General features: G+C 37.1%; 1 protein-coding gene across 28 annotated transcripts in view; it reads left to right on the top strand.

The window, feature by feature from the left end:
* Positions 1-20,130, top strand: part of NEB (nebulin) — a 215,778-nt gene that overhangs the window by 107,427 nt on the left and 88,221 nt on the right. For all 28 annotated transcript variants that reach the window (XM_081262451.1, XM_081262441.1, XM_081262444.1 and 25 more), the window contains 15 exons: positions 220-324; positions 3,990-4,097; positions 5,726-6,037; positions 7,019-7,222; positions 8,437-8,541; positions 8,693-8,800; positions 9,167-9,478; positions 10,141-10,344; positions 11,625-11,729; positions 12,517-12,624; positions 14,741-15,052; positions 15,787-15,990; positions 16,873-16,977; positions 17,460-17,567; positions 18,429-18,740. In XM_081262451.1, the coding sequence (XP_081118577.1) occupies positions 220-324; positions 3,990-4,097; positions 5,726-6,037; positions 7,019-7,222; positions 8,437-8,541; positions 8,693-8,800; positions 9,167-9,478; positions 10,141-10,344; positions 11,625-11,729; positions 12,517-12,624; positions 14,741-15,052; positions 15,787-15,990; positions 16,873-16,977; positions 17,460-17,567; positions 18,429-18,740 (2,712 nt within the window). The remainder of the gene's footprint in view (positions 1-219; positions 325-3,989; positions 4,098-5,725; positions 6,038-7,018; positions 7,223-8,436; positions 8,542-8,692; positions 8,801-9,166; positions 9,479-10,140; positions 10,345-11,624; positions 11,730-12,516; positions 12,625-14,740; positions 15,053-15,786; positions 15,991-16,872; positions 16,978-17,459; positions 17,568-18,428; positions 18,741-20,130) is intronic.

Below are 20,130 nucleotides of genomic sequence, written 5' to 3'. Positions count from 1 at the left end.
ATTTAAATACCGCAACCCAAACACACTTTTTAGAACTGTTAAAATTTTTTAATGGTTAAATTATTTAAGGAATTTTAATGAAAAACAAAAGCAGGAATTTATATACAGTTTTAATAGTTTTGTTTCTGCTTTGCATTCAAGAGAGATGACTGGCATATAATCAAAAGAAAAAATGTTTATGAACACCAAAATAATTTTTTTTTTCATTTTCTTTTAAAGCGCTTGTATACTGAAGCCTGGGATAATGACAAGAAAACAATCCATGTCATGCCTGATACACCAGAAATCATGCTGGCCAAACTCAACCGAATAAACTACAGTGATGTGAGTATCTGTGTTTTTGTGATGAACTATAGTATCTGTTTCATTAGTGGAATATTTTTGTTTCCTTTTGTTTTGTTCTTCTTTTTTTTTTTTTCTTTTTGGTACTGAGGTTTGAACTCAGATCTTCACGTATGGTGAGAAAGTGCTTAATCACTGAACTATATACCCAGCTTTTAGATTTTTTTAAATTTTGAGACAGGGTCTTGCTAAATTGTGAAGTCTCAAATCTGCAATTTTCTACCTCAGCCTCCCAAGTGGATGGGATTAGAAGCCTGTACCACCATGCCTCCAGCTCTTAGTGAAATGTTTTGACTAACTTATACATATTCCAAACCAACATTTTTATTGAGAGAGTTCTCCCTTGGTTCAACTTTACATTGTGTGGTAGGTCCATAATGGAGGGCAGCCTATCAGGAAATAGAATCTGTATGAACTAGATGTTCTTGCCAGAGCAATTAAGGAAGAAAAAGGAAATAAAATAGATAAAAATAGGAAAGGAAGAACTCAAATTATCACTGTTTGCAGATGATATGATCCTATATTTAGGAGAATGAAATAGCTCCACCAAAAGACAACTAGAGCTAATAAACAAATTCAGTAAAGTAACAGGTTACAGAATCCACATTCAGAAATCAATAGCTTTCCTATATTCTAATAATGAATCAGCTGAGAAAGAGATCAGGAAAACAATTCCATTCACAATAGCCTCAAAACAAAAGCAAAACAAAACAAAGAACCCTAGGAATAAATAAACCAAGGAGGTAAAAACCTCTACAATGAGAACTATAGAACATCAAAGAAGCAAACTGAAGAAACAAGAAGATGGAAAGACTTCCCATGTTCATGGATAGGCAGAATTAATATTGTTAAAGTGGCCCATACTACCAAAAGCAATATACAGATTCTATGCAATTCCCATCAAAATACCAATGCCATTCTTCCTAGAACTAGAAGAAAACAAGTTCGAAAATTCATTTGGAAGACTAAAAGACCTAGAATAGCCAAATCAATTCTAAGTGATAAAAGCAATGTTGGAAGCATCACAGTACCTGACTTGAAATTATACTGTATGGTAATGGCTTAAAAACATACATAGAACAATGGTATAGAATAGAAGACAGAAAATCCCCCATGTATCCACAGTCATCTGATCCTGACAAAAGTGCCAAAAATATACATTGGAGAAAAGTCAGTCTTGTTAACAAATGGTGCTGGTTATCCCTATGTAGAAGAATAAAACTAGACCCTTACCTACACAAAAATAACTCAAAATGGATCAAAGACCTTGGAGTTAGACCAGAAACTATGCCACTCCCAGAAGAAAATGTAGGGTGAACACTCCAACATATAGGCACAGACAATGACTTTTTCCTTAGGAACCCTAAAGCTCAGGAACTAATGCAGAGAGTTAGTAAATGAGATGGCACCAAAAAGCTTCTGTACAGCAAAGAAAATAATTAAGAACAGGAAGAGAGAACCTACAAAATGGGAGAAAATATTTGCTGCCTCATGGAGAAATAGCCTAACAGTAATTACACTCTTTTTAAAAAATATTTTTTAGTTGTCAGTGGATCTTTTATTTTATATTTATTTATATGTGGTGCTGAGGATCCAACCCAGGGCCTCACACATGCCAAGTAAGCTCTCTACCACTGAGTCACAACCCCAGCCCTCTTTTTTTTCTGTCTTAGTCAAAATAGTTTTTAGTGTAAGCCTTAAAATTTCTTTTCAGAAGTAACTTTAAAAATGCTTTCCTAATTATGGGAGAGTAGACCCAGGTAGTCTAGTCCAAGAAAAGGAGAATATTTAAGCTTAAGATACACCAAGGAAAGTCAGTGTTTTGCTTGTTTGAAAGCAAACAACAACATAGAGAAATTAAGACATACGTATACACATTTCTTTAAAAAGAAAAGACGAAAAATAAACTCTTCTAGTATCAAGAGAATTTTCCTGGCATTGTTGTCATCATTGCCACAGTGACTGATATTTGTTCTTTGAACCAAACACTCGAGAGAAGGATCATATGCTTTCAGCAGTGTTGCAGCTCTGGGCTTTGGGATAATAGCAAGATTGCCAGGTTATCGTGCTTCATCACTGGCCCACAGCATAGCCTGTGATCAGCTGGGCCAACTGTCATAAAAAAAAAGAATGTGACGTGTTTATGCCGAAGAAAATAATTCCAACATATGCAAGAAACTGACATAAATGTCTTCTCTTCCTTCCTCTGGTTCCAGTTGATTAGACCTAGCTTTAGGTCGTGATGATCTTAAGACCTTGTTGTTTGGATCTTGCATAAAAAGAAGAAGGATGAGCTATTGCTTTCAAGGCCTGAGTGACAAAGGGAGGAAATGACATTACTTAGTAGCATAATAAGTAACTGATTTAATAATGCTTAGGGCAAATGAATGTATATGTGAGAGCAGAGGATGCCCCAGGCACGTCAGCAGAAAGGAGAGAAAGAGCACAAGTATTAAGGAATAGGGTACTTTGGAGGGGAAAAATGGTAATCACACTCTTATAACTTTCCCCTACAGATAGCAGTATGTGTATTAGTCAGCCCCACATATCTGCAGGTTCCACATCAGTAGATTTAACAATCATGGATCAATACTGTTTTTTGTTGTTGTTTTTTTTTTTGAAGTTTGCATCTATGTTGGGTATGGTGGCCTATGCCTGTAATCTCAGCATGTTGGGAAGCTGAAGCAGGAGGATCGTAGGTTCAAAGCCAGCCTCAGAAACTTATCGAGGCCCTAAGCAACTTATTGAGACCCTGTATCTAAATTAAAATATAACAAAGGGATGGGGATATGGCTCATTGGGTAAATGCCACTGGGTTCAATACCTGGTACCAAAAAAAAAAAAAAAAAAAAAGAAAAGAAAAGAAAATTGCCTCTGTACTGAACATACACAGACTTTTGTTTTTGTTCCCTAAAAAATATAGTGCAACAACTATTTACATGGTATTTACATTGTATTAGCTGTTATAAGTAATCTAGAGGTGATTTAAAGTGTCCTGGATGATGTAAGTTAAATGCAAATCTATGCCATTTTATATGAGGGACTTGAGCAGCAAAGGATTTTAGGAGAGGAGAAGAGAGGTTTGTGGAACAAACCCTCATGGATAGTGTGGTCAGCTGTGTTTTATTCAACAGTTACAATAAGCAGACAGTAGGTTGGAACTCAGGAAGTTATAATGCCCTGTATTGTTTTGCTGCTTTAATATATTCTGTTTGTCATTTAGTGTACTTGCACAGATAGCTACACCTGACGATAGTCCACAGCAATGAAAAAAACAATAAGAGCAACAAATTGAAGTTTTTGTAAAATCAAAAATGGATTTTTAAACACTCCCTATTCTTTTTCCTCCTTTAGTAGTAAGATGGCTATCCTTTACTTATGGTGACAACTGAAAATGGTTGTTTTCACATGTGCTTGTTTATCAAAGTAAAATTTTGGCAACCAAATGCTGATTTACCAACAAATTTATGAAATTTACCAGTCAACAAAATCCCAAAGTTTAAAACTTGTGTATAGTTTGTAAACCCACCTGAGTAGCTGACTTTGTGGATTTTTTTCCAGTCGTTTAATGAGGATAGAAAAGTTAACAAAACAATCAGCTTCATCTTTTATGAAAAAGTGATGACTAACAACTCTCTTTTCCACAGAAACTCTATAAACTTGCTTTGGAAGAGTCTCGGAAGGAAGGCTGTGACCTGCGGCTGGATGCGATTCCAATCCAAGCAGCCAAGGCTTCAAGAGATATTGCTAGTGATGTAAGTTTAAAGTTTTGGAAGAAGCATTTCTTACTCACAGATGTGGACAAATGGCAGCTTTTAGAATTTTTCTCGCCAGAATTTCAGTTGTCCTTACAGATCTCAATTTCCTCTCATGATTCTCACACACACAAAGTTGCAAATGACAAAGGAGGAAAAGAAATCAGGCATTAAATAATGTGCCAGTTGTACCTGTTAATCCATCAAGAAAGAGACACATTCTTTTTGATGGGAGAGAGTTACAGGGGATTGAACTTTGAGGCACTTGACCCCTGAGCTGTATCCCCAGCCCTATTTTGTATTTTATTTAGAGACAGGGTCTCACTGAGTTGCTTAGCGCCTCTCTTTTGCTGAGGCTGGGTTTGAATTCATGATCCTCCTGCCTCAGTCTCCTGAGCTGCTGGGATTATAGGTGTGTGCCACCACACCTGCTAAAGACATATTCTTAAAAAGTAAAAAATAGATTTTTTTTTTGAGTCTGAAGAATTGAGTATCTAAGATGCTCAAACATCCCAGAGGTTTGTGAAATTAAAGATATTAATACCTCAAGTAAATTGATCAATAGAAATGTGAACTCTTTCACACTACTTCTGTCCATTTATTATTTGACACTGAAAGAAGAATAATGATGAATATCTCCATGTTCTCTTACTAAGATGCCCCTAGCAAGAATAAATTGTGAAATAAGTGAAGTTTCTTTGCAGCACCTATTTGCCTCTTCTCTCTGCTCCTTTTCTTCATGTGAAAAACATCTCCTTAGGGTATCCTTGACCTCACTGTGTACCAGGCCTCCCCAGAGCAAGATCCAGACTTCTGGAAGGGCCCATGCCTCAGACTTACATTCTTATGTACTTTGGACTTCATTCCTTCTATTTTTAAACACTTTCCAGCTATTATGCTAGAGAAGCCCACATTGTGATCATCTCATAGTAAATTGGATTTGATGTTATTCTTGGATTTTAAAAGTAGTCTTAACCCCAGCATGTGACTCTGTTGGTGAAAGTTTAATGTTCCCAGGTCCAGTAAGAGAGATCTTTCCTTGTGGCATATAAACTATTTACATGTGATATATATCATTAGCCAGGGACTTCACTTTCGATTCTAATAATAAGGAAGGTGTTCTAAAATATTATTAATGTTAAACATTTAAAAAAACATGCATTTTGTTTGTTTTTTGATACTGGGGATTGGAAACAGAGGCCCTTTACCACTGAGCTACATCCTCAACCCTTTTTACTTTTTATTTTGAGACAGGGTCTCACCAAGTTGCTCAGCCTAGTCTCAAACTTGCAATCCTCCTGCCTTGATCTCCCAAATAGCTGTAATTATAGGCATTCTAACATGGAGTAGATGTTCCATTGGGTTGTACAAGATGTTTTATTTTTACTTGTTAAGGAAGTACAATGGTACACCAGGTAGTATAGTGTAGAGAAAGGGAAAAATATTAGGAACAAGAAGCTCTCCATCTAGGCTCAGCCCTACCCCCTACTTGTGATGTGATCTTCAGGTTCCTACTTTATAAAATGGGGTTGATGATATTCATCTCTCTCCTCATGATGGGAGAGGATAAAATGAAGAAATAGTGCGTATTTTTAATCATTAGACTAATATTCCTTTTCTTTCTCCAGTACAAGTACAAGGAAGGCTACCGCAAACAGCTGGGCCACCACATTGGGGCCCGGAACATTAAGGATGACCCCAAGATGTTGTGGTCCATCCATGTGGCCAAGATCCAGAGTGACAGGGAGTACAAGAAGGACTTTGAGAAGTGGAAGACCAAGTTCAGTAGCCCAGTGGACATGCTGGGGGTGGTGCTGGCCAAGAAATGCCAGATCCTTGTGAGTGACATTGACTATAGGCATCCTCTACATGAATGGATCTGCCTTCCAGATCAGAATGATGTCATTCAGGCCCGGAAAGCCTACGATCTGCAGAGTGATGTGAGTAACTCTGACATCCTTCAACCATGTGTTTAAAAGTCTTAAAAGGGGGTTCATAAATATTTTGTGCCATAGATTCAAGTACTATCTTTTGAGTATTGTAGCTCCATGTTTTGATCAGGCTCTGATTAGTCACTCTTGGAAGAATAGTAAAAATAGTGTCATTGTTTTAAAAAATGTTTCCAAAAAATATTCAATAAGAATTGTTACCCTTATTTATGAAAAAATTCTTCTATAGTCAATTATTTAAGTTCAGGGAAGAAAATGAAAGGGATAAAATTCATTTTTTACTCAAATTCTAAGACAAGAGAAGGAACTTAAAGTAAAAATGTGAGTATTCTTTGACTTAGAAGCATAGAATCTTATGAATAAAAATGCCATATTTTATTGTTCCCCAAAAAAATATATTAATTCACAAATGGTCGATCACAGGCATTCATCCTTTGCATATATCACATGGCTGGCCGTGAGGGCTACTGTCCATAAGATAGGAACCCACTGAATTCTAATAGAGTATTATTCCCATACAAGTATGTATGGAGAATCACATCAGAGAATAAACACCTTGTTTCAGGAGGGAGGTGGTAATTTCCTTAAAGTGGTTTTGTGTCACTGAAATAACACTATTAAAGAGATTTTATAGGTCTTTAAAACAGCTAATATTGACTTCTATCAAAGACAAGGCATTTGACCAGCTATTCTCAATAAAGTAAGGCGATCCTGTGGATTGTCCTAGAAATGTACACAAATAAGTCTCGGAATTATAAATTGTCTGTATATGTTTAATCAAGATTGAGCTGTGTGTGGTGGCACAGGCCTGCAATCCCAGCAACTTGGGAGACTAAAGCAGGAAGATCACAAGTTCAAGGCTAGCCTGGGCAGTTAGACCCTGTCATTCATTCATAAATAAATAGAAACATCAAGCTCTGGCACCAGGATCATTAGGTAATATCTAAATATTTGGCATTATTTCATGTTCAGGCTATTTACAAGGCTGATCTTGAGTGGCTGAGAGGCATTGGATGGGTTCCCATTGGCTCTGTTGAGGTGGAGAAGGTGAAGAGAGCTGGAGAAATCCTGAGTGACAGGAAATACCGCCAGCCTGCAAATCAGCTCAAATTCACATGCATCACAGACACCCCGGAAATTGTCCTGGCAAAGAATAATGCCCTCACAATGAGCAAGGTAAGTCCTCAGCTGCTTCCTGTTGCCAGAGTCATAATGAACTTGGCTTGTGGAATAGGAAATGCCCTCAAGGGTCACCAGAGAAAGGAGGTGGAATGGACCTGATTCTCATGCAGGCCTTCACCTAAGTATCTGCTTGGCTTCTGGAAGGCTGGATCTCTACACTGTCTCAAACCATGCCCTCTAATTCCCTGTGTGCCTGTGAAAACAAAGCCCCATGTAATTGCTCCGAGTACTGCACATTCCCTCCTGAGCAGGACCTAGCAATACCACGAATGCATTACCTTTCCCTGAACACTCCCCTAGGCAGAGCAGACTGAGGCTGTTGGTTTTCTCTGTCCATCTAATAAAGAATATAAGCCAAGCAACATGGTGTTTCATAGTAGTGCCAGAACACAAATTAGTTGCTTTTCCATCTTAGGTTGTAGAAATCCACTTTAAAAAATGAGCTGCTATTTCTGCTTTCATTACATAAGATAGATGATCACTTTTGTCCTCTAGAGTTCTATCAATCTGTTTATTCTTTATTCAATGAGTAGGCTCTTATTATGCACATTTTAGATTGAATTGAGCTTAACTGAATTCTGGCCTGGCCTGAACATTTTCTAATCATTCAGTAGTAAGATTGAGTGCTCAAATCGGAATAGGAAATTGGCTCTCAAATAGCAGACTTCAGAGTTGGAGCTATAAAACTCCAGAAACTATTTCATTCCATAATAGCAACCACAAAGATAATAACAGTAGGAAACACCAAAAGAAAAAAAACAAACTTAAGAACCTACTATGGCTCAGACATTTTATATATGCAGCTAATCCTTTAAAATATTCAAAGAAGATACAAATATCCCCCTCTTAGAAAATTTGAGGAGTTTTGTACCATTCTGAAGATTGCACAAGTTAGAGTGAAGTTGAGTTTGAACTTGAGATAGACTCTGGTGTCTCGGGATTCCTACTGTATTATAGCTCTATCACCAAGCTCTGCCTCCAACATCCTAAGAGGAAGCTTGTGATTCATTGGATTAAAAGAATTCATAATTAGAGCTTTATATTAGCTGTGAAACAGCTATGTAGTGTTTAAATATTGCCCTGTTTTATTCTCCACTACCCTTTTCCTCCCCCTACTTCCAAATAACCTTAACAGGATTGATTTTGTAGTTAAATTGGATAGTAACTGGATTTTAAAGAAGGTTCTGTTTCCCCCTACCCTCCTGTAGCATTTATACACAGAAGCTTGGGATGCTGACAAAGCCTCCATCCATGTGATGCCGGACACCCCAGAAATCCTGCTAGCAAAGAGCAATTCTGCCAATATCAGCCAAGTAAGAGATTTCCTGATTGTCCCCTATGCCTTTCATTAAAATGCTTCTTCTACCTTAATGATTTCTTCTCTAGAATTGGCCTATTAACTTCCTAAAACACTTTTATTTTGTGTGTGTGTGTGTGTGTGTGTGTGTTTTATCTTCCACCTAGAAACTTTATACCAAAGGGTGGGATGAATCAAAGATGAAGGACTATGATCTGAGAGAAGATGCTATTTCCATCAAAAGTGCCAAGGCCTCTAGGGACATTGCCAGTGATGTGAGTACCTTCCGTCTAACTCCCTGAGTCCCCGCAGTGCTGAATAACCCAAAGTTGGGCTAATGGACCACACTTTGTAATTGTTTCCACATGCCTCCGGTCCTGCTTCCTTGAAAGATCTTTCCCTTAATTGTCACAGAGAAGAAAAATACTTTTAGAACTTGAGTTAGAGTTGCTGCAGGGAAAGTTCCCACCAATGAAAATATAAGAGTATTTTTATTATAGTATAAAAAATAACATAAAATTGCCCAGAGATGTCAAAATGTCTGAAGTATAAAATTCTTACCCATTTCATATTGTCTGTAATTCTCACCATGAGCATGGTCCCCAAACTAAATGTCTAAATCTGTATTTCTGGCATTTTAGTACAAATACAAGGAAGCATATGAGAAACAGAAAGGCCACCATATTGGAGCCCAGTGCATTGAAGATGATCCCAGGATTATGTGTGCCATACATGCAGGGAAGATTAACAGTGAACTTGAGTACAAAAAGGACTTTCAGAAGTGGAAGACCAAGTTCTCTAGCCCAGTGGACATGTTGGGCATCTTGCTGGCCAAGAAATGCCAGACTCTGGTCAGTGATATTGATTATCGCAACTACTTGCACCACTGGACCTGCTTACCTGATCAGAATGACATCATCCAAGCCAAGAAGGCCTATGAACTGCAGAGTGATGTAAGTGATTTGTGCTTTGGGAAGGAAGGAACTGAGGGCTGAATATCATAGATTTGCGAATTGTCCAGTATGCCTCTGTGGACAGATAGTCATGCACTGTATAACTCAGGCAGGGTGAGGAGACACTATTCACATTAATACAAACCCCTATTTAGGCATTCATGGGAAGCATAGAGAGATGAAATCATGTCCTTTATTTCCTGGCCTTCATTCAAAACTGTTTTCTTATGTCATTTGTAATTTCTAGCAATGAAGATATATTTCACACAAATATAAAGCATCTGAGCGTTTTTGAAATAATTGCCACTGTTAGGCCAGATCCAAAACACGAAATAGTATTTCATTGGATCAGTTATTATAGGATTAAAATGGAATAAGATTTAATAAAATTTTCCTTTAAAATTTTTCCAATTTTAAAACTTTTAGAAATATCAAATAATTATATCATGAAATTCTTTATTAGAGGTGTTTCTTAGTTGTGGCTTGTAGAAATAATTTTGGTTTTACAAATGACTTTTGTCACCAACATATATCTTATGTAAGATCTTAGGTCTTACTTTTTCAGAACTACCGTCTGTGCTCATCACCCCCTCCACTTTATTTTTCCACTGAGGGCTGAATGTCTAACACTTGGAACAATGATTTCTCTACCATCTTTGTAGAGTGTGTATAAAGCAGACCTGGAATGGCTACGCGGCATTGGCTGGATGCCAGAAGGCTCCGTAGAAATGACCAGAGTGAAGGGTGCACAGGACCTTGTGAATGAAAGGCTCTATAGGACTCGACCAGAAGATTTGAAATTCACCTGCATTGTTGACACTCCAGAAATTGTCCTGGCAAAAGCCAATTCTCTGCAAATGAGTGAGGTAAGAATCATCGTACTACCAAGCTTCTGTCTTTCTGGATTGTGTGTTCAGATAATGGCAGTGAAACCAAGCAAGTACAAGCTCTCTTCAGTGAATTACAGTGGTGGGCAGATCCAAGAGTCACTGGACTGGTTTAGTGAAGGCATGTGAAAAGTAGAATTCTGACAAATGCATTGTGCCTTTCCATCCCACACACATACTTTGAAGCAACAAAATGAAAAATATCTCTCAATGATAAGGCCGAGTGTGGTGGTGTAACCTGTAATCCCAGCAGCTCAGGAGGCTGAGACAAGAGGATCTGAAGTTCAAAGCCAGCCTTAGCAACTTAGCAAAACCCTAAGCAACTTAGCAGGACCCTGTCTCAAAATGAAACATAAGAGGGCTAGGGATGTGACTCAGTTATTAAGTGTCCCTGGGTTCGATCCCTGGTACAAAAAAAATCTCAATGATAATTCAAGGAAATAAATAATTCTATTAATAATAAGACATGTAATATAATGTTATATAATAAATGGTATAACATTGTGAGAGTCAGGATTCCCTAAAGGAACATATCCTATTGAATGTATTTATAAATGTATTTATGAACACACAGAGAGACTGAGATTTTAAAGAACTGATACATGCAATATTGCAGACTGGCAATTCCAAAATCTGCAAGGCAGACCAGCAGATTTGAGACCCAGGGAAGACCGCAGTTCAAGTTCAAAGACAGTTTTCTGAGCCAGGTGTAGTGGCACACACCTGCAATCCCTGCAGCTCAGGAGGCTGAGACAGGAGGATTGAGAGTTCAAAGTCAGCCTCAGCAATGGTGATGTGCTAAGCAATTCAGTGAGACCCTGTCTCTAGATAAAATACAAAATAGGGCTGGGGATGTGGCTCAGTGGTTGAGTGCCCATGAGTTCAATCCCAGGTACCCACCCCATCACCACCACCAAATGACACTTTGCTGAAAGAAATTCCTTCTTGTTTGAGGAGGTCAGACTGTCAAGGACCTTCAATTGATTGGATGACCCCCACTCCATTATGGAGGGTCCTCTGCTTTGTTTAAAGTCTGCTGATATAAATCTGAATCTTATCTGAAAATTATTTTAACAGAAACATTCAGAATAATATTTGACTAAATATCTGAGTATCATTGCCTGGCCAAGTTGTCACATCAAATAAACTATCCTAAACATATTTTAGAAACATTTTCCCAGATAAAATAGTTACTAAGTCTTAATATTTCAAATGTCCATTCTCTATCACTGAATTAAATATTTCCCTTCTCTCCACAGAGGCTGTATCAAGAAGCCTGGAATAAAGATAAAACCAACATCAGTATTCCTTCAGATACACCAGTTATGCTGCAGGCCCAAATCAATGCCTTGCAAATTAGCAATGTAAGTGCTATAAATATGGACTGTAAAGGCCTTTGTGGGACAATGTCAGTCAGCTTGTGGAGTGTGTTATAATTGAAAAATTACCTATCTTAGAAATGTTCATGTCTTTCAGTGCTAGATTTTTTTTTCTTTAGCTATCATTCCCAAAGTAAATGAATGTAGATTCTCATTTAAATGTTAGCATAGATACATGGCTAGGTGCCTGGACTGCAGGAGTTGGAATACCTGAGTCCTATTGGTGATCTGCTTTCAACCTTGATACATCCTCCTATATCCCAGCGGTTGTGGCTCCATTTCTCATAAGTTCATTGGGAACAGTGGAACCCTAATCATGTTCCATTGACTCTCAACAGTGTCTGTTATCTTATTAGTGTCTGTTTTGATTGATCCAGAACTTTCTTGTTTGACATTTCAAAGCCATATGAAAGTCAAAAGATAATTTCAGTCACATTTGAAGAGCAGGGTTCATATGATATCTATGTCTTATACCTTTAGCAAACACTTCTGATGCATCAAAGGGCAAAATAAGGAAAAAAATCTTATCCAGTCTTGTCTGGTTAACAGATTCTCTGGTTTTATGTTGACTCTTAGTTTCCGTGTCCTGTGCAGTGGAATATTTTCAAGTACATACCATGTTATGATGAGTATAAATATTCAAATATTAATAGAGTTGGATGTTTAGCTTTAAAAGTATCCTGTGCTCTACAAAGTAAACAACCAACAATAAAAAGAATTCAGAAGTAGGTGCTTTTTTTCTTATGCCACTTTCCATGTTTTCCCTCAATAGAAACTCTACCAAAAAGACTGGGATGAAGCCAAGCAGAAAGGCTACGACATAAGAGCAGATGCCATTGAAATCAAACACGCCAAAGCCTCCAGAGAAATTGCGAGTGAGGTAACTTTCCTCGATTTCTTGTGATTCTTCTCTTCTATAAAACAAATGGGGACACTATTTGTCAAGAATTTTGTCTTTTTTAATCCATGCAAACAATTGCATTTTGTTATGGGCTAAAAACTTTCTCTTAGTTAAAAATGTTAATCTTTATTGCTACAGATAGATATAGATAGATAGAGTAAACGAGCCAACCATAAACAGAATTCAGAAATGAGTGCTTTTTTCTTATGCTGCCTTCCATGTTTTCCCTCAATAGAAACTCTACCAAAAAGTAGTTTCAGATAGATAGATAGATAGGGATAGATAGATAGGTAGATCAGTCTTCTGCTTTGTTTCTAAGTAGAAACAAAATGTCATGAAAAATCCTTAGGAAATTTTTGGAGAAAATTGATAAACAAATATAATGTATTTTATCCCCAAACATTTCTGCCATTTTCCACAATATAAAAAAATAGATGGTAGTTTCATATAAGACTTACTACTGAACTCACATTTTATATTAAACATTTTATACTGAAGGCTTATGTAGAATGCTTTCAGTAATGTTTTCAAATTCACTTAACACTAATTTTAAAACTAATAGACAAAATGATTATCCTACCAAGCCTACTCCTACTCTCAGCTCCAAATCTTTAAGACACTCTTCCCCGCCCCGACCTGAGGTTCTTCTTTATTTGTTTTTTATCTCATGTATCCAGCTGTTACCTCCTTCTATGCCTCATTTTTACTTTCAATACCAATAACCACAGCTGGTTCACAGTAACTGCCTTAGTCCCAGTTTTCTCTCCCTTCTGTCCAGACTTCCCCATCTTATCCAATTCAGGAAAGAAAAGGACATCATTTTTGTTCTCAACTCATCTGATGGAAATTCTAGTCCATAGACCTTTAATTGTCATTTTCTGATTCAAGTCAATAATCTTGATTTCCATCCCCAAAATGTATATATTTCTTCTCCAGCTCCAAAACCAATCACATGACTTTTCCCTGCCTGAGGTATCCTCAGTGCTCTTGAGAAACCATCTGACCTTATGTTCCACTTGCCAGGCAACCTTGGTTACCCTCACTGTGCCTTATTTCTCCCAATTAAATATAGGATAATAATAGTATTATGGGCAGAGTGGCACCTGCCTATAATCCCAGCTATATAGAAGGCTTAGGCAAGAGGACCACAAGTTCAAGGCCAGCCTGGGCAACTTAGAAAAAATATAAAGATCTGGGTGTGTAGCTCGGTGTTAAATGGCTCCTGAATTCAATCCCTAGTACTTAAAAAAAAAATAGTATCTACCTCATAGAGACATTGTATAATTGTCACTATTCAACTGTTTTCAACAAAAACACTTCCATGGTTTCATATGTATCAACCTAATTCATTTGAAGCTCTCATAATAGTGTGTGACATACAGTGACTGCTTAGTGTGATGGTGTTAATCTGTTTTCTATCACTGTGACAAAATGCCTGAGAAATCAGCTTAAAGGAGGAAAGATTTATTTGGGCTCATGGTTTCAGTCCACGTTTGGCTGGCCCCATATCTGTGGTTTGTGAGGCAGCACATCATGTCAGTGAGAGCTTGGTAGAGCAAAACTCTCACCTCATGGGGGTTGTGAAGCAGAGAGAAAAGGGCCAGGGATAAGAATAATATTCCAAGGGACTTACCTTAAGGACACACAACCTTCAACTAGGTCGCATCTCCTACAGTTTCCCACACCTTCAGTTATGAATCCATCCATGAATTAGTCCATTGGTGAAGTGAGAGTCCCTGTGATCCTGGCAATTCCCAAGTCCCATCTCTATAAACATTGCTGCACTGGAGAAAAGGCCTTAAACACAAGAACTTTGGGGAACATTCCAGATCCACACTATAACAGTTAGCTATTATTTTTTATTCTTGTTTTCCATGCTATTTCCTTCCTGGTTTATTCATTTCTTCTAAAAAAAAAAAAAACTACCTAAAATTGTCCTGTTTTCTTTAAAGTGAACTGAAATATATAATAACTGCCAGTGTTGAGCTAATTTACATTAAAGTTAAGAAAATATCCTGAAATCATTTAAAGAAAAATCCTCACTACCTTATTTTCATATGTTGTTGTTGTTTAATCTGTTTTTTCACACCTTTAGTACAAATACAAAGAAGGCTACCGTAAGCAGCTAGGCCACCACGTGGGTTTCCGCAGCCTGCAAGATGACCCCAAGTTGGTATGGTCTATACATGCCGCCAAGATCCAGAGTGACAGAGAGTACAAGAAAGCTTATGAGAAATCTAAGGGAATTTACAATACACCCTTGGACATGATGTCAATTGTCCAAGCCAAGAAATGCCAGGTCCTGGTCAGCGACATTGATTATCGCAATTATCTGCACCAGTGGACATGTCTGCCAGATCAGAACGATGTGATCCAGGCCAAGAAAGCCTATGAACTGCAGAGTGATGTGCGTATATTGTCATCAGATTCTGGGGAGATGTGTGTTTGTTCCCTAGAGGCTTAATTTAAATGGTAATCTTAATAGAACCTGAAGTATTCTGTATAATTCATGGTAACAGAGTCTTTTCAAACATTTTCTTTCTTATAAAGAATTCTTTCTTGTAGAAGCAGGACCTTATCACCAAGATGAAAACCAGTCTCTTATACTTTGTAATTAGGTAGAGAATTTCAATCCTAGCTGTTCTGATCTATTACCTTTGCATGATAAGATGTCTAATTTCAGAAATAGATAAAAGCATAAGGAAATATTGAACTTCAAGTTTATCTGGCACACAGATAAATATAGATAGAGGTAGATTTTCTTCTCATTATATATACATCTAAGGATGTTTTTCTCTAAAATTCCTATAGATGTTTTTGTATCCCAGTGATACATAAAAGGCAGACTTAAAGTGAGCCCAGAAGCTCAACCTAGAATAGAAAAAAAAATTATGTGCCATTGCTATCTGTCATTCTAACAAGTGTACCACTTGTGAGCCCTGCTCCAATGCTGTAGGATATTGTGAGCTTCTCCTAGAGATGTGTGCCAGAGACATAACACCCACCTTCTAACATTTAATGTTATCCTTGAATTCTATGGATTGGTTGCCTAGCTGATAGAGTCTAGAGGTGGTTTGCAAGCATTGAACTCTGTAGGTAAATTTGTTTCTTCCCTACTGTGTGTTCCTCTCCTTCCTGTAGAACTTATACAAATCAGACCTGGAATGGATGAAGGGTATCGGATGGTTGGCAGAGGGTTCTGTGGAAGTGATGAGAGTGAAGAATGCGCAGAATCTCTTGAATGAAAGGTTATATCGTATAAGACCTGAGGCCCTCAAATTTACCAGCATTGTTGATACACCAGAGGTGGTCTTGGCAAAGACCAATGCTCTACAGATTAGTGAGGTAAGCTGGGTTGGTGACATTCTCAGACAATTTAAAGAATTCTCCAGAAGTCTAAATGTGAACTGCAAACTGACAATACCCACATTAAGATCTTGAACATAAAAGTATCTAGATAGATCTTCATGCTGTCAATCTGTTAGCTGTCTCTAGATTTCGTTTGCTTTGATATGTCTTTGTCAACACATGTGGGCCCAGATTCTGATATATTTAAATCACATTTTGAAATCCAGACTATAATACAGATGATTTTATGATACCATAATCACAAAAAATTCCCTCCTTTTAATAACTATGCAATCACGAAATAGCCTGAGAGGTCCAGGGATAAATATTAGATATTATTGTAGCTCTTTGTAATAAGAAAGAAAGGTCCTGACTAGCAATGTGAATAATCATAGTTTTTCTGCAAAGGTGGGCTTACCTGCCAGATCATTAGATGTGAATTAATGGAAAAGGATAATTTTACTACTGTATTTCTTATTCATTATAAATTTATGTTGTGTCACATATAAATGTGTTCTTGAAGTTACTTTTGGTACTTTAAATAAAAATCACAAAATGAGCCAGGAATGGTGGCATATACCTGCAATCCCAGTGATTTAGAGGCTGAGGCAGGAGGATTGCAAGTTGGAGGCCATCCTGGGAAATTTAGTGACACCCTGTCTCAAAATACAAAATAAAAATGTCTGGGGATGTGGCCTGGTGGTAAGTGTCCCGGATTCAACCCCCAATACAAAACAACAACAAAAACAAGCAAAATGAAGGCAAAACATGATCTACATTTTTAATTAGGAAATATGCAAAGGTAACTTTTAACTTTATTTAACATTTTATTCATGTAGTAATTACTAATCAACACCTCATTTTAAAAATTTTTACCAGCCACGGTATCGTGATGCCTGGGACAAAGAGAAAGCTAATGTGAATGTGCCAGCTGACACTCCACTGATGCTGCAGTCCAAACTCAATGCCATCCAGATAAGCAATGTAAGACACAGCTTGTTCCTCTGCTTGACAGCATGCTCACTGCCTAGCCAAAGCTTTTATCAAAAGTTTGGCATGAAAACATTTTTCCACCAGTCTCTTTATTTCTAGTGTTTAAGCTAATAACAAGTAGTTATGTTGGTCTCTGTGTATTTTTATAATGTAGAAGTGTGCATTGCTATTTTTGTTGGAAAAAAACTTAAAGATGCATGAGTAGTAATATTTAGTTTTGGTTTTGAGTGGCTCATCATTGCTTTTTCCTCTTAAAAGCTAGATTTGCTGTCTTCTAAATTTATGTCTTTTAAACAAATATTGAGATTTCTTTTCTAAGTATCATTAAAAATCTACTCAAACTCAAGTTCTATCTTGTGAATCTCAAGGAGAGATTAATGGCCTGCCTGTTCATAGCTATTCTTGAACACAAGTAGTGGTGACTCAGTAGCTCCCCTTCAGACTGATTGTGACATTGCACTCTCAATTCACAGAAACAGTATCAGCAAGCTTGGGAAGATGTCAAGATGACTGGCTATGACCTAAGAGCAGACGCCATTGGAATCCAGCACGCCAAGGCTTCCAGAGATATCGCCAGTGATGTAAGAGCTCTTCCTTGCCAAGCCTTAACAAATACTAACTAGTAAACACCTAGGGAGTTGAATTTCCCAGGAATTATATTTAGATAGAATACAAGTTATTATTAGTATATTTATATCATATCATTAATATATTAGTAACATATTATTAGTATATTGTTTTAAAATCTCAAATTCCAGTACAACTCATACAGTAATTTGAGAAATCCCTTCATCTGTGCTTGGTTCTGCAATTCTTATATTTAAACACAGTTTATTTTTCCCCAGAAATCTCAGTATCAGTCAGTTTATAGGAATTGGAAATATCATGGGTACAGAGAATTCTGTTGGTACACAAAGTATGCCATGCTTACTACTGATGGTTCCTGAGATAATTTTATGTGGCACTATTCTTCTAAATAATTACGTGTCTGTTTTAATATGTGCTAGAAAAACATTGATTATCCTCCATTTAGATTGGGTTTTAAATTTTAAATAAAATTTTGAAACAAGTTTATAACTTAAGGATTACATCTATTTAAACAAAGGATCATTTTGACTTAAAGGAATATGAAGTGCAGGTTGTATTTGTTTGTGGCAAAACGTCTAAGGATAGTAAACAGTGACTAACATTTGGAAAATGCTGAATGGGACTCTATTAGGAGATGATCAGATGCACAGTTCTTGACTTAGGGGTATTCACAATATTTTCAATTATGTACATATAGAAGACAGACAATGTAACAAAAAGTATAAAACTTAAAGCATGAATTTAAAGAAATAATAATGTCTAAAAGGTAATCTAAGCAAGGTGGAATTATATTGAATAGCTATCTAGAGAAAAGCGAATTTTGAAAAACCCCTTCCTCTGTTCTCATCTACCAGTATCTGTACAAGACTGCTTATGAGAAGCAGAAAGGCCATTACATTGGATGTCGCAATGCCAAGGAAGATCCAAAACTTGTTTGGGCAGCAAAGGTGCTGAAGATGCAGAATGACAGACTTTACAAGAAAACCTACAATGACCACAAGGCCAAAATCACCATCCCACCGGACATGGTGTCCATCAATGCTGCCAAAGAGGGCCAGGCATTAGCAAGTAATGTGGACTATCGTCAGTACCTGCACCAGTGGTCTTGCTTTCCTGATCAGAATGATGTGATCCAAGCCAGGAAAGCTTATGACCTGCAGAGTGATGTAAGTGTGTCCCTCATGAAGAAAGGCTTCTATGGCTTGGCACAGCGACTCCTTCCCATGCTATGGAAAACATCTCTCCCAACCTAGGCACTTCCCTTTAGTATTTTACCAAATTTATTGATTACCTACTTTACTGCTAAATTAATTTAGGAAGTTTTCATTTTCATTAAAGTTGCTACCAGAATCTTTCTATTCAGTTTTTAAGGTGTATAGGTTTGTAGGTTATTAAATCTAAAAAAAAAATACTTAGTCCTTCAACTATGTATTAAAGGAGGACAGAAATTAATTTCAAAGATTAGTGTCATGCTCTAAATTCACTTGTTTCCCTTAACTGGATGTTCTTCACAATGTGGTGTTTCATTAATTTTCCAAGCCATTTTTAGATTTAGCCATTTTCATATGTTATGCCCATTCAATCTTGTAGAAATAATGGACTTTATAAGGTTATTTGTTTCTTGTGAAGAATGGACACCTTCTTTTAATTATCTGAACTTAGTTTCCTCATGCTTCAGGAGATTTATTTTTTTTAATAATAAATGAGTTTGCAATAGCAGGCAAGTAGGCTCATCTCTTGAATTGCCTAGTGGTAGAGGTAGGCCAGTTTTTAAAGAACTGCAGTCTCTTCATTAGCATGAACCACACTGGTAAATGAGGCATGCATATCAATCAAATTCTTACACGAAATCAGAGAGAGGAATTTGTATGTTATCTTCTTTGAGAATTCCTTTTGAATTTTGGAGATTCATCATACTTTAAATTCTAAAACATATAATGTCATTCTTCCTTAAGAGGTAGAGATATTCTAATATTTTTCATTCCCCTTAATACCATTTTTGCTTGATATTTGTATCCTGTAACTATTACAATACCATTTCTAAGCAACATACTGGCTTTTAATAAATTTAATAACTGGTGTTTAACGTAGAAAATTTTTATCTGCTTAACATTTTACCTGTATGTGGGAGAGCAGGTGTAGTCGATAACCAAGAATTTGCAAATTCCAATTAAAAGCAAGATGCTATCTTAGATTTTAAAAAGGCTCAATTGTGAACCAGTTGTGGAGACTGTTGATTGAATTCTTTTTCTGAGAGAGCATCTCACTAGATAACCCAGGCTGTCTTCTAACTCCTGGGATCAAGCTATCGTCCAGCCTCCCCACTAGCTATGACTAGAGCCAGGTGCTACCAAATCCAGCTATGAATTCTTAATTATCCCTTTAAAAATATCAGACATTGTGTTAGCACAGTATACAGTGGTGAATATAGGGGAAGGAAAAAGTAAGACATAGCTCCTGAGATTAAGGAGTTCACATTGATAACAAAGAACTAGATGTTAATTAGAGAATATCAGTGAATGAACAATGAGGTGAATGGCTGAGTGGGTTCCATGA

Source organism: Spermophilus citellus (genome assembly GCF_964194105.1).
Source record: "Spermophilus citellus genome assembly, chromosome: 11".
NCBI lineage: Eukaryota > Metazoa > Chordata > Mammalia > Rodentia > Sciuridae > Spermophilus > Spermophilus citellus.
The sequence above is the reverse complement of the archived record's forward strand: the minus strand, read 5'-3'. Positions and strand labels throughout refer to the sequence as shown.